The sequence below is a fragment of the Neoarius graeffei genome, chromosome 6 (assembly GCF_027579695.1).
Source record: "Neoarius graeffei isolate fNeoGra1 chromosome 6, fNeoGra1.pri, whole genome shotgun sequence".
NCBI lineage: Eukaryota > Metazoa > Chordata > Actinopteri > Siluriformes > Ariidae > Neoarius > Neoarius graeffei.
The window spans coordinates 36,347,429-36,361,625 of NC_083574.1; the positions used below are offsets into that span (position 1 = coordinate 36,347,429).

At 46.9% G+C, this 14,197-nt stretch overlaps 1 protein-coding gene across 1 annotated transcript in view; it reads right to left on the reverse strand.

The window, feature by feature from the left end:
* Positions 1-12,454, reverse strand: part of bend7 (BEN domain containing 7) — a 38,510-nt gene extending 26,056 nt beyond the window's left edge. The window contains exons 1-3 of the mRNA XM_060924343.1: positions 12,369-12,454; positions 4,656-4,744; positions 4,310-4,576 (exon numbers count right to left, since the gene is read on the reverse strand). Of these exons, the coding sequence (XP_060780326.1) occupies positions 4,310-4,576; positions 4,656-4,744; positions 12,369-12,454 (442 nt within the window). The remainder of the gene's footprint in view (positions 1-4,309; positions 4,577-4,655; positions 4,745-12,368) is intronic.
* Between the last annotated feature and the right edge of the window lie 1,743 nt (positions 12,455-14,197).

The window sequence follows — 14,197 nt, forward strand, 5'->3', positions numbered from 1 at the left end:
ATCTGAGAGGGAGCGCAGAAGGAGGGACAAGTGCTGCATCTACTGTGGCAAGCCTGGTCACTTCCGAGCATCATGTCCCGAACTCTTGGGAAAAGGACCGCCCCGTCCAGCCGAGGGAGGGTTGTGACGGGGCCTACCCTCTCTCCCGGACTCCCTGGCCAAGGAATCTACATCCCGGTCTCCATCTCCTGGGGTGAGTCTGTCCACTCTTGTCAAGCTTTGATAGACTCAGGGGCGGCTGGGAACTTTATGGATATTCACTTCGCCCAAAGCATCAATATTCCGACTGCACCTCTTGAAGTCCCTCTGTCTGTGTCTGCCCTCGATGGCCAAGCGTTAGGTGATGGAAGAGTCACTCAAGTTACTTCTCCAGTCTTCCTCCAGTCTCAAGGTCACAAGGAAGAAATATCCCTGCACCTGATTCCTTCACCTGAGTTCCCAGTTATTCTAGGCCTTCCTTGGCTTACTCGCCACAACCCTCGCATAGACTGGGTAACTAGCCAGGTTGTGGAATGGGGCCCTGCATGCCATGCCTCTTGTCTGCTCTCTAGCTCTCCTGTGTCTCCTGCCGAGCCCCCTGATCTCACCGAGTTATCTCAAGTTCCCACAGAGTACTGGGATCTCAAGGAGGTATTCAGCAAGAGCAGGGCCGCCATTCTTCCTCCGCACCGGGCCTACGACTGTGCCATCGACTTGCTCCCTGGGACTACCCCTCCTCGTGGCAGACTGTTTTCACTCTCTCAGCCAGAACGCAAGGCCATGGAGGAATACCTCAAAGATGCCCTGGTCTCTGGGTTTATTCGACCCTCCACTTCACCTGCTGGAGCCGGCTTCTTCTTTGTCGGCAAGAAGGATGGGGGGCTCCGACCATGTATTGATTACAGGGGCCTGAATAAGATCACTGTGCGCAACCGATATCCCCTTCCGCTGATGTCCACAGCTTTCGACCTGCTCCAAGGCGCCACCGTCTTCACCAAGTTGGACCTACGGAACGCATACCACCTCATCCGTATCCGACAGGGAGACGAGTGGAAGACTGCCTTTAACACCCCGTCTGGGCACTACGAATACCAGGTGATGCCCTTCGGACTCACCAACGCACCAGCTGTTTTTCAGGCCCTAATCAACGACGTCTTAAGGGACATGATTAACCTATACGTTTTTGTCTACCTCGACGACATCCTTATCTTTTCCAAGACCGTGCAGGAGCACCGCCACCATGTCCGCCAGGTTCTCCAGAGGCTGCTACAGAACAATCTGTTCGCCAAGGCCCAGAAATGCGAATTTCATGTTCCCGAGGTCTCCTTTCTGGGATTTATTGTACGGACAGGCCAACTCCAAATGGACCCTGCCAAGACCCTGGCCGTCCGGGATTGGCCTACTCCCAAGTCCGTTAAGGAGGTTCAGCGGTTCTTAGGATTCGCTAACTTCTACCGCAAGTTCATCAGGAACTTCAGTTCTGTGGCAGCACCCATGTCAGACCTCACCAAAGGGACAGGTGGATCTTATGGCTGGTCTCCTCAGGCAGAAAAGGCGTTCAAAGACCTCAAGGACCGCTTCTGCACGGCACCCATTCTGGTTCTCCCGGACACCTCCCAACCATTCATCGTGGAGGTGGACGCCTCGGACAGTGGTGTCGGCGCGGTGCTCTCTCAACGTTCGGAAGGAAAGCTGCACCCCTGCGCTTACTTCTCCCACCGCCTGAGTCCTGCTGAGTCCCGGTACGATGTGGGGGATCGAGAACTGCTAGCGGTCAAACTGGCCCTTGAGGAGTGGAGGCACTGGCTGGAGGGAGCACAACATCCATTCCTGGTTTGGACTGACCACAAGAACCTGGAGTACCTCCAGCAAGCCAAGAGACTGAACCCTCGACAGGCTAGGTGGGCCCTGTTTTTCAGTCGGTTTGACTTCACCCTCTCGTACCGCCCCGGCTCCAAGAACACCAAACCTGACGCACTGTCCAGACTGTTCTCTGCCACTAACAGGGAGAATGAAGTCGGGCCTATTATCCCTGTGTCCCGGATTGTGGCCCCTGTCCGCTGGGGTATTGAGGAGGCTGTCCGACGAGCCCAACGCCAGGACCCCGGTCCTGGGACGGGGCCACCAGGCCTCTTGTACGTCCCACATCAAGCCCGGGCCAAGGTTCTCCAGTGGGGTCACTCTTCCCCTCTCACCGCCCACCCGGGAGCTCGGAGGACCCTGGACTTCCTGAAAAGACGCTTCTGGTGGCCTAACATGGAGAAGGAAGTAAGGTCATTTGTCCTGTCCTGTGAGGTTTGCACCAGAACCAAGAACCCACGACAGCGTCCCCAGGGTCTCCTGCATCCTCTGACCATTCCCCGGCGTCCCTGGTCCCACGTGGCAGTCGACTTTATCACGGGTCTCCCTGAGTCACAAGGTAACACGGTCATTTTGGTCTTAGTTGACAGATTCTCCAAGGCCTGCCGCTTCATACCACTGTGCAAACTCCCCTCTGCTCTTGAAACTGCGAAACTTTTGTTTAATCATGTCTTCCGAGTCTTTGGTCTTCCACAGGACATCGTCTCAGACCGAGGGCCCCAGTTCTCCTCCCGAGTGTGGCACGGGTTCTGCAAGGTCATCGGAGCCACTGCCAGCCTCTCCTCTGGGTTTCACCCACAGTCCAATGGTCAGACGGAGAGGCTCAACCAGGACCTGGAAACCACCCTGCGAGGCCTGGCTATGGATAACCCGACATAGTGGAGCACCTGGCTGCCATGGGCGGAGTACGCCCACAACACCCTGCAGTCATCGGCCACCAAGCTGTCGCCATTCCAGTGCCAATTCGGGTTCCAGCCACCTCTGTTCCCGGACCAGGAGGAGGACGCGGGGGTGCCCTCGGTCAACCAATATGTGAGACGGTGTCGCAAGACCTGGAGCATGGTCAGGAAGACCCTCATACAGACCTCCAGAACCAACCAGACTCAGGCCAACCGCCATAGGAGACCTGCACACGCTTTCCGCCCTGGGCAGCGTGTTTGGCTGTCCACTAAGGACCTTCCACTGCGGGTGGAGAACCGCAAGCTTGCTCCTCGCTACATTGGCCCCTTCAAGGTGGTGCGCAGGGTGAACCCTGTCTCCTACCGGCTCCAGTTGCCCCGGACTCTGAGGATCAACCCCACTTTCCATGTTTCCCTGTTACGGCCCGTACTGACGTCTACGTATGCCCCTGCCCCTAGGAACCCCCCACCCCCCCGCATCTTCCAGGGGCAGACTGTGTTCACTGTGAATCGCCTGCTTGACTCCCGCCGGGTCCGCGGCGGGTTGCAATATCTGGTGGACTGGGAGGGCTATGGTCCTGAGGAGCGCTGCTGGGTTCCTGCTCGGGATGTCCTTGATAAAGAACTATGTCGGGACTTCCATTCGGCCCATCCGGATCGCCCTGGGAACGTCAGGAGACGCTCCTAGAGGGGGGGGTCCTGTTAGGACTAGGACTGTTTTGGCCTCTAGAGGCCGCTGTTATTTCCTTTTCATGTCGTGTTTATTTTGGCCTCTAGAGGCCGCCACTGTTCCTGTGTTTTGTGTTTGTGTTAATTGCCTAATTATCTTCACCTGTGTCCTTAATTAGTTTGTCTATTTATACCCCTGAGTTCAGTCCTCTTGTCACGGAGTCTTTGTGCTGTTATGTTTATCTCCAGTTTCCTTTGTACTGTGTTTTTGATCTTCTTAGCTTTTGAATTTTTGCACTTTGCTTTTCTTTTGGATTTACTCTTTGGTTTTTTTTGTCTTTTGTTTTGCCCTGTATATAGTGTATATAGTTTAAATAAACCATTTGATTCTTTTTCTACTTCCGCCTCACGCCTCTGCATTTGAGTCATCCCCCTGGTGGCCTAGTGGGGGTTTGCTGGATTATCACACCAACGAACCAGGTTCGAATCCCAGCAAAACCCTAACACAAAAACAGTACTAGTAGTATCTTAAATTTAACTGGAAGACAAAAATATCCATTCAACATGCTGAAAGAGTTCAAAAGAAAAGTTCTGAGTGAGAAAAAGAAGGGTTTAATACTGGCTTTACTGGCAGAGGGATACAGTGAGCGTCAGGTTGCTTCTATCCTCAAAACTCCAAAGATGGCAGTTCATTGAAAGAAGAAGTCCATTGAAAACCTCTGGAATGTGATCAAGAGGATGATGGATGATCACAAGCCATCAAACAAAGCTAAGCTGATTGAATTTTCAATATTTTTATTCCAATTGCCTTCTAAAATACCCTTTGAAACCTGAAAGCTTATTGAATATTAAATGTTCTAGCGACAGGACTCTGAAACATATTCCTATGCTATGAGACCTACCTCTGCTTTTGCCCTGGTCCAGCATCTTCTGGGTTTTGGATCGCGTGTCGTACTGACTGTGGGACACCGAGTTCCAGCCGTGCTCAGGCTCTTCAGGGCTTTGCTTGTGATTCAATGTCCAGCTCAAACCCTCCTCTTGTGGCTCCTCTTTAAGCGTTTCCCCCTCTCTTCCCACTCTCTGGTACACCCGGCCTGCCTTATCACTCAGCAGCCGCATCATGCCTGTAATCTGCTTCTTGATCTCCATGCCTTCCTCACCTAACCATGCTGAGAGAGATGAGGGTTAAAACATCAGCATCCACCACTTACATGTTGTATTCGTATAGCATCATGTATAGTAGCCTACTTTCATTCTCAGAGGCATCCAGAGGTTCACTGTCCGTGTCCATGTGCTCCACACTGTCTGAATTATGTCCATAGTCTAGAAGAAGAAGACTCACTCGGTATTATCTTGCAAAAATATTTGAACATAATGCGAGCTGAATTCAGTTAAAAACTGATACATCTCCGAGAGTTAACATATAATGGCGTACTCAATGTCTCAGCTACTTGCTTGTCGCATACTGTAGATAGCAGACATATTAAGATTAAATAGCTAACAGATGGTGCAAAACATTTTTTTCCAAGAAATGCCTCTTCAATCTTCCACCATGTTGTTGATTAATTTCTTAACAGCTTGTGATCTCTGACTAATGTGACGATATGCAACTAATGTGATGCAGTGCAACCTCTTACTGTATATTCACAGTAGCTCAGTGAAGAATCATATTGCATACTTCGGCAAAAAAGATGAAGCTCATGGTTACAAATCTCACAGGGACGTGTATGGCTGCTTAAAAAGACAACTATTTATAGCTGCTCTAACATAAGTGGTTACAGGAACTAACTGGGTTTTTTTTTTGTTTTATGTACCCCGCCTTTCGCCCGTAGTCAGCTGGGATAGGCTCCAGCTTGCCTGCGACCCTGTAGAACAGGATAAAGCAGCTAGAGATAATGAGATGAGATCTTCCACAACCTTAAATGTATCTATAACAGGTTTAAATTATGATATTAAAGTGTCATTTGTAAATAAGTTAAACACTGTACTCATTTGCTTGCTAATTTGGTATAAGAGGAATTTCAGAACATACTGCTATAAGAAAACTTTGGGGTGATATCTATAACTCAAGCTGGATCACACCTTAATTATTTTCCTACAACAGCACACCCAAGGTTTTTTTTTTCTTACATAGAATAGCCTACAGCTATATTGCTTTTCTCCTTCTTCGTCTTCCAAATTTTATTTATCACATACAAATCATACATACAGTGGATATAAATAAAGTTTTATCTAATCTAATAAAAAGTGTACACACCCCGTTAAAATAATAGGTTTTTCTGATGTAAAAAAAAATGAGACCATGATAAATAATTTCAAACTTTTCCCACCTTTAATGTGACCTACGTATAACCTGTATAATTCAATTGAAAAACAAGCAAATCTGTTAGGGGGAAAAACAAACAAAAAAACCCCCACAAAATATACAATAAGCTGGTTGTATAAGTGTGCACACCCTTAAACTAATACTTTGTTGAAACACCTTTTGATTTAATTACAGCATTCAGTATTTTTGGGTCGGAGTCCATCAGCCTGCCACATCTAGACTTGGCAATATTTGCCCACTCTTTCTTGCAAAAGCGCTCCAGATCTGTCAGATTGCGAGGGCATCTCTTGTGCACAGCCCTCTTCAGGTCACCCCACAGATTTTCAACTGGATTTAGGTCTGGGCTCTGGCTGGGCCATTCCAAATCCTTTTTGGTGTCATTGTCACGCTGAAAGAAGAAATTCCTCTTCATCTTCAGCTTTCTAGCAGACACCTGAAGATTTTGTGCCAAAATTGACTGGTATTTAGAACTGTTCATAATTCCCTCCACCTTGACTAAAGCCCCTGTTCCAGCTGAAGAAAAACAACCTCAAAACATGATGCTGCCACCACCATGCTTCACTGTGGGTATGGGGTTCTTTTGGTGATGCGCAGTGTTGGTTTTGCACCAAACATACCTTTTGGAACTGTGGCCAAAAAGTTCAACCTTGGTTTCATCAGACCATAACACATTTTCCCACATGCTTTTGGGAGAGTTGATTTTTTTTTTTTTGCAAAATTTAGTCGGGCCTGGATGTTTTTCTTTGACCCTACCCCATAGTCAGACATATGGAGAATATGGGAGATTGTTGTCACATGTAGTACACAACCAGTAGTTGCCAGAAATTCCTGCAGCTCCTTCAGTGTTGCTGTAGGTCTCTTGGCAGCCTCCCTGACCAGTTTTCGTCTTGTCTTTTCATCAATTTTGGAGGGACGTCCAGTTCTCGATAATGTCACTGTTGTCTCATATTTTCTCCACTTCTTGATGACAGTCTTCACTGTGCTCCATGGTATATCTAATGCCGTGGAAATATTTTTGTACCCTTCTCCTGACTGATACCTTTCAACAATGAGATCCCTTTGATGCTTTGTAAGCTCTCTGTGAACGCTGGCTTTTGCTGGAGGATGCAACTGAGTAAATGTCTGAACTTTATTTGGGGTTAATCAGAGTCATTTTAATTGATGGTAGGTGTGAACCCAAAAAGACTGAATGCTGTATTTAAATCAAAAGTTGCTTCAGCAAAGTATTAGTTTAAGGGTGTGTATACTTATGCAACCAGCTTATTGCACGCTTTTTATTTTTTATGTTTTTCTCCCAAACGGATTTGTCTGTTTTTTGATTGAATTGTACAGGTTATAGGTCACATTAAAGGTGGGAAAAGTTTTGAAATTATTTATCGTGGTCTCATTTTTTTACATCAGAAAAAAACTATAATTTTAATGGGGAGTGTACACTTTTTATATCCACTGTAGTACAACATGCAGTGAAATGCAATGCTCTGTAAGTAGTAAAGATAGTTGGGGGGGAAGAAAAGTAGTCAAAAAGAAGGGAGTAAAATAGAATGTAATAAATATAATAAAATTAAAAATAAATGTGATAGAATGATCTGCAGAATATACAGAATATGTATGAATACAGCCCTGTGATGATTTGGTGACTTCTCCAGGGTGTACCCCACCTCTCGCCCATAGTCAGCTGGGATAGGCTCCAGCTTACCTGCGACCCTGCACAGGATAAGCGGTTATGGATAATGGATGGATGGATGAATATATATTGCAGCAAAAAATGCACTTACAATTGAAATATATATTGTACTGCTCCCGTTGCAAGAAGAAGGTTCTGGGTTCGAGCCCAATGGTCGACAGAGGCCTTTCTGTGTGGAGTTTGCATGTTCCAGATATGGGAATATCTGCATGGGTTTCCTCTGGGTGCTTCAGTTTCCCCCACAGTTCAAAAGACGTGTTTAAGTTAATATGGGGTGGCCTTGGGCTGAAGTGCCTTTCAGCAGGGCACCAAACCCCCAACTGGTCCCCAGGGTGCTGTAGTATCGCTGCCCACTGCTCTGGGTGTGTGCATGCTGCGACAACACGATCCCTCCAGAATGCTGCAAATGCCTTGAACAGGGCATGCAACGACTGGGGTTTTACTATAAGTAAACCAAAAACAGAAGTTATGCACTTTCCTATGAACGAAGATGCCGAACCAACCACCATAGATGACCATGAACTAGCAAAGGCATAAAGCTTCACCTACCTAGGCAGTCAACTAACTGTCAATGCTTCATTAGATGCAGAAATAAAGAGGAGAATAGCCAGAGGAGCAGCTGCTTTCAAATCTCTGTCTACTAGATGTTGGAACCGCAGAGGCCTGACTCTCAAGACCAAAGTCACTGTCTACAAAGCCGTAGTACTGCCCTGCCTGCTATATGGGAGTGAGACTTGGACAACACTAGCACCCCACATCCACAAGCTGGAAATGTTTCATCAAAGATCGCTCAGGCAAATCATGAGGATCCAGTGGTGGCATCACATAACGAACACAGAGGTGTTACAAAGAGCTGGCACATCAACGATTGAGACCATGGTTCGTACCAACTGCCTTCGCTGGCTAGGCCATGTCTGTAGAATGCCAGACCATAGGATCCCCAAGCAGCTTCTTTTCAGAGAGCTTGCCAAATGCAAAAGATCTCGTGGGCGACCAAAAAAGAGTTGGAAGGATTGCATCAAAGAGGACCTCACCATATTCAGCCTCCAAGACAACTGGTACACCACCACAGCCGATCGGTCTGCATGGGGACAACAGATCCACAATGGAATGTCCTTGTGTGAGATAAGACTACAACGGCATGCTGATGAGTGAAGAGAACGATGCCACAGAAGAGCCAGCCTTAATCAGAGATGACAGGACCATAAGAGAGAAGAGAGCTCTGGGTATGCGTGTGTGCTCATTGATCACTTGTGTGTGCATGTGTGTGTTCACTGGTTCAGATGGGTTAAATGCAGAGGAGGAATTTCACTGTGCTTAAGTCTGTGTTTGAGTATACATGTGATAAATATAGTTGTTGTTCTTGTTAGGGGTCACTACAGCAGATTTGTTCCCGCTATTTGATTTGGCATAGGATTTACACCAGATGCCCTTCCTGAGGCAACCATCCCCAATCTATCCAGGCTTGGGACCGGCGCTAAGTATGCACTGGCTTGTGCAACCCCAGTGGCTGGGTATTTTACCTGTGGAAGGAAATCGGAGCATCCAGAGGAATCCTACACAGACATGGGGAGAACATGCAAACTCTACAAAGAAAGGCCCCCATCGACCATGAGGTTTGAACCTGGAACCTTCTTGCTGTGAGGCAACAGTACGAACCACGGCACCACCATGCCCTGTCAAACCTGCTACCACATTAAAATCACTGGGTCAAATTTGGCCACCCCAATGTAAATGATCTGGCTACGTCCCCTTTACGTTGGTGAAATAACAGTAATAGTATGAACAGTATGTCAATATAGTACCTTTAATGTCAGTAATTTTGATAGAACTTCATGCAGCTGGCTGTTGTAAAGCTCATCTGCATGCACTGCCTACACCTGAACATTGAATGCTAGTGAAAGCTCATGAACTTTCTGAATAAACAAGTATATAATTGAGAGGGGGCGGCACGGTGGTGTAGTGGTTAGCGCTGTCGCCTCACAGCAAGAAGGTCCGGGTTCGAGCCCCGTGGCTGGCGAGGGCCTTTCTGTGCGGAGTTTGCATGTTCCCCCCGTGTCCGCGTGGGTTTCCTCCGGGTGCTCCGGTTTCCCCCACAGTCCAAAGACATGCAGGTTAGGTTAACTGGTGACTCTAAATTGACCGTAGGTGTGAATGTGAGTGTGAATGGTTGTCTGTGTCTGTGTCAGCCCTGTGATGACCTGGCGACTTGTCCAGGGTGTACCCCGCCTTTCGCCCGTAGTCAGCTGGGATAGGCTCCAGCTTGCCTGCGACCCTGTAGAACAGGATAAAGCGGCTACAGATAATGAGATGAGATGAGATAATTGAGAGGCAAATTGAGACGCATCCTTGTCCTGATTGGTTCAATGTTTGCGGTCCATGGGAAGGGCAATGTTTCAAAAATATATTATGATATTTGAGGACATTTTCACAATATGGAATACATATAATATTATTTTGGTTGGCTGACAGAGAGGTGATTTTAAAATACCTGTAAAAACAATTTATTCAGTGACATTTTTAATAAGAAAAATGAGAAAAATTAAAGCAAAAGAAACTCATGTCCGATCTCTTTACAGTAGGTCTTACTGAAGTCTGTACATGTTGACAAAATAATGTTGAAAAATACCCACCATATCTCTGAAAAGTGCACTGATTAAAAGCCATGATATTGGCATAGAACCCAGCCCTAATGGTTCATATAACTCTTAACTCATGTAGCTCTCCCCTCTTTTGCTAAATAATTAATATCTCAAATGTTTAGTCTATTTTTTTTATTAGCACATATTTTTTAGACCTGTTGACATTAAAAGTTACATTTTAAAAAATAAAGCAGGCCTACAGGTGACATTTGTATACAGTTATAGAAGAGCAACGATTTTTAATCTGGAGTCATCCAGAAGACGATGGGTTCCCGTTTGAGTCTGGTTCCTCTCAGGGTCTCTTCCTCTTCCACAACAGCTTGTTTTTCTTGGTCACTGTCACCTCTGGCTTGTTCATTAGGGGTAAATATAAATTTAAATTTTAAACTTATATTCCTATAAAGGTGCTTTGTGACATTATTATTATAATGTACATACAATATACAGAAGTGTGTAAAAGTCTTAGGTGCCCTATTTTTTTTTTTATTTTGGTCCAAACTTCCATCCATCCATTCATTGTCTGTAACCGCTTATCTTGTGCAGGGTCGCAGGCAAGCTGGAGCCTATCCCAGCCGACTATGGGCGAGAGGCAGAGTACATCCTGGACAAGTCGCCAGGTCATTGCAGGGCTGACACATAGACACAAGCAACCATTCACACTCACATTCACACCTACGGTCAATTTAGAGTCACCAGTTAACCTAACCTGCATGTCTTTGGACTGTGGGGGAAACCGGAGCACCCGGAGGAAACTCACGCAGACACGGGGAGAACATGCAAACTCCGCACAGAAAGGCCCTCATCGGCCGCTGGGCTCGAACCCGGACCTTCTTGCTGTGAGCCAACAGTGGTAACCGCAACACCACCATGCTGCTCCCGTCCAAACCTTAATGTTAATATAATGTTTACTGGGAAAGAAAGCAACATATTATGTAAGAGACACTTTTCAGACTAAAACATAATGAAAGCTGCTGGATTTTTCTGCAAGAATAAGAAGTGAGTGTGACAGGCAAAGTCTCCAGAAAAACTGAAGCTGGTTCTGCAAGATGCTCAGTAAAACCTACAGATCATTAGCTGATTGACTGACTGATTGATTTCATTCAAATTATGAATGAATAATTTATTCATTCATTCACTCCTTGAAATTCCAACTTTTCCATCACAGCCTGGTGTCAAAAATATATCTCACCCCATTCATATATATATATATATATATATATTTGGATAGAAGCGGGGCGGCACGGTGGTGTAGTGGTTAGCGCTGTCGCCTCACAGCAAGAAGGTCCTGGGTTCGAGCCCCGGGGCCGGCGAGGGCCTTTCTGTGCGGAGTTTGCATGTTCTCCCCGTGTCCGCGTGGGTTTCCTCTGGGTGCTCCGGTTTCCCCCACAGTCCAAAGACATGCAGGTTAGGTTAACTGGTGATTCTAAATTGAGCGTAGGTGTGAATGTGAGTGTGAATGGTTGTCTGTGTCTATGTGTCAGCCCTGTGATGACCTGGCGACTTGTCCAGGGTGTACCCCACCTTTCGCCCGTAGTCAGCTGGGATAGGCTCCAGCTTGCCTGTGACCCTGTAGAAGGATAAAGCGGCTACAGATAATGAGATGAGATGAGATGGATAGAAGCGCATTTAGGCCACTTGAAAAATATTAAGTCAGATAGTATCTCATTATGTCATGATCATGGCTTACTGTTTCATAATGAACATTTTCTCAAAATTATGACAATACTGTATCTGATTATTATGAGACTTAAAATCATAATTATAAGAGAATTATCATTATTATGAGATATTAAGTCATTATTATAAGAAACCTTCTCGTTATTATGGTGCCGCCAACGGGCTTTCATAGTTTGGGACATAAAATCAGGAGTATTAAAAACAAACAAACAAACAAATAAACAAAAACAGCAGTGTTCTGCACTACATTACTAGATGACGCAATCTAGTCGGCGCGCTCCCTGATGCTCGTGCCCGCGCAGTTAAAATCCCACCTGTAGGCAGTCTGGTGCTTTTCAGAGGTCTCACACACACACACACACACACACCTTCATCATCAAAATGTATGTAAAAGTAAGCGTGGCAGCAGCAGGTCTGTGGGCTGTGATCCATGTTCTTCGTGGTGATGGTGAGAGTGTGGTGGTGGTGATGGTGAGAGCGTGGTGATGATGGAGTGTGATGGTGAGAGGCGGCGGTGATCAACGCAGTGACAGAGACACGGAGCTGAGCTCCAGGCTCATACAGATGACGGCTTTGCCCTGCACGGTGCTATTCCGCTCCTTCTGTCTCATTGTTCACCTTTCACTGCGAACAGAACCCCTCCCGGTCTCTTACCCGAGTCGCTGATGAGTTTGAAGCTCTGTGATTTGCGGCTCCGTCTCCTCTCCACCAGCTCCATGTTTCAGAGCCCACAGGATCCAGAGGACGCGCGTGTGAAGGATTTAATCACATTAAATAATGGCACCCCATCACTAATCCCGCAAAGTGTGCGTGAGAGCTCAGGACGGCAGAGAGCTGAAACCCGCCTCTGTCCAGAGGGCTGGAGGAGGATGAGGGTGAGGATGAGGGTGAGGATGAGGACACCTCGGCTCCTCGCCGTTCGTTTGTGATGCAAATAAATAAACCAGTTAATCCCCCCCCCCTTTTTTTTTTTTTAATTCGTCGCATCTGGTCCTCTGCGCCACCTGACGGCCGCTGATATTTTGTGGGGCGCAAATGTGAACGACCGAGATTTACACTGAAGTGGACAGAGACAGGAACTCACTCAGACTATACACACACACACACACACAGACACGTTAACCAAGGGAAACTTTTCCTCTGTCTGACTCTAAAGACAAGCGCTTTTTTTGTACCCATTACAAAGTTAGTTACCTGACAATAAAACATTCTTATGGATGCTCAGGCTGAAGAAAAAAAAAGCAAAAACAAAGGCAATAAAGTGGAAGATAATGTTATCCATCCATCCACCATCGCTTATCCTGTACAGGGTCGCAAGCAAGCTGGAGCCTATCCCAGCTGACTATGGGCAAGAGGCGGGGTACACCCTGGACAAGTCGCCAGGTCATCACAGGGCTGACACAGAGACAAACAACCATTCACACCTACGGTCAATTTAGAGCCACCAATTAGTTTAACCTGCATGTCTTTGGACTGTGGGGGAAACCAGAGCACTTGGAGGAAACCCACGCAGACACGGGGAGAACATGCAAACTCCACACAGAAAGGCCCTCGTTGCCCACTGGGCTTGAACCCAGAACCTTCTTGCTGTGAGGCGACAGTGCTAACCACTACACCACTGTGCCGCCCCATTTTACAAATCACAGAAGTAAAATATACCAAGTGTCTGTACTTTATATTATTCTACTCTTACCTCTTACAGTTTTCGAAACTGAAACCTCTGAACATGCAGGTCAGGCTAATTGGTGGCTCTAAATTGACCGTAGGTGTGAATGTGAGTGTCAATGGTTATTTGTCTCTATGTATCAGCCCTGCGATGACCTGGCGACTTGTCCAGGGTGTACCCCGCCTCTCACCCATAGTCAGCTGGGATAAGCTCCAGCTTGTCTGCGACCCTGTACAGGATAAGCGGCTACAGATAATAGATGGATGGATTTTTAAATTGTTCATTTTTGTATTACGCTTCATTTTTGTGGCTATTACCTCATAGAGTACAGCAAGGTGGCCTAGTGGTTAGCGTGTCCGCCTCTCGATCAGAAAATCGTGAGTTCTACTCATGGTCGGGTCATACTGAAGACCATCATAAAAATGGTACCTACTGCTGTCTCGCAAGGCACGCTGCAATACAGATGCGAGTGGGGAGTCAAACTCTCGCGGTTACCAGAGGACTAGCCCCCCACTGTAACCCTAGCTATGTAATAGGTGAGAAGCCGAGGGCTATGGAAATGGAGATCAGCCCCGCCATATGGCACAGGAAGGGCTTTTTTTTAGGACCTCATAGAGTAAATACAGATGCTGTATTTACGGTACTCTCCGGACATCTCATCTCATCTCATTATCTCCAGCCGCTTTATCCTTCTACAGGGTCGCAGACAAGCTGGAGCCTATCCCAGCTGACTACGGGCGAAAAGCGGGGTGCACCCTGGACAAGTCGCCAGGTCATCACAGGGCTGACACAGAG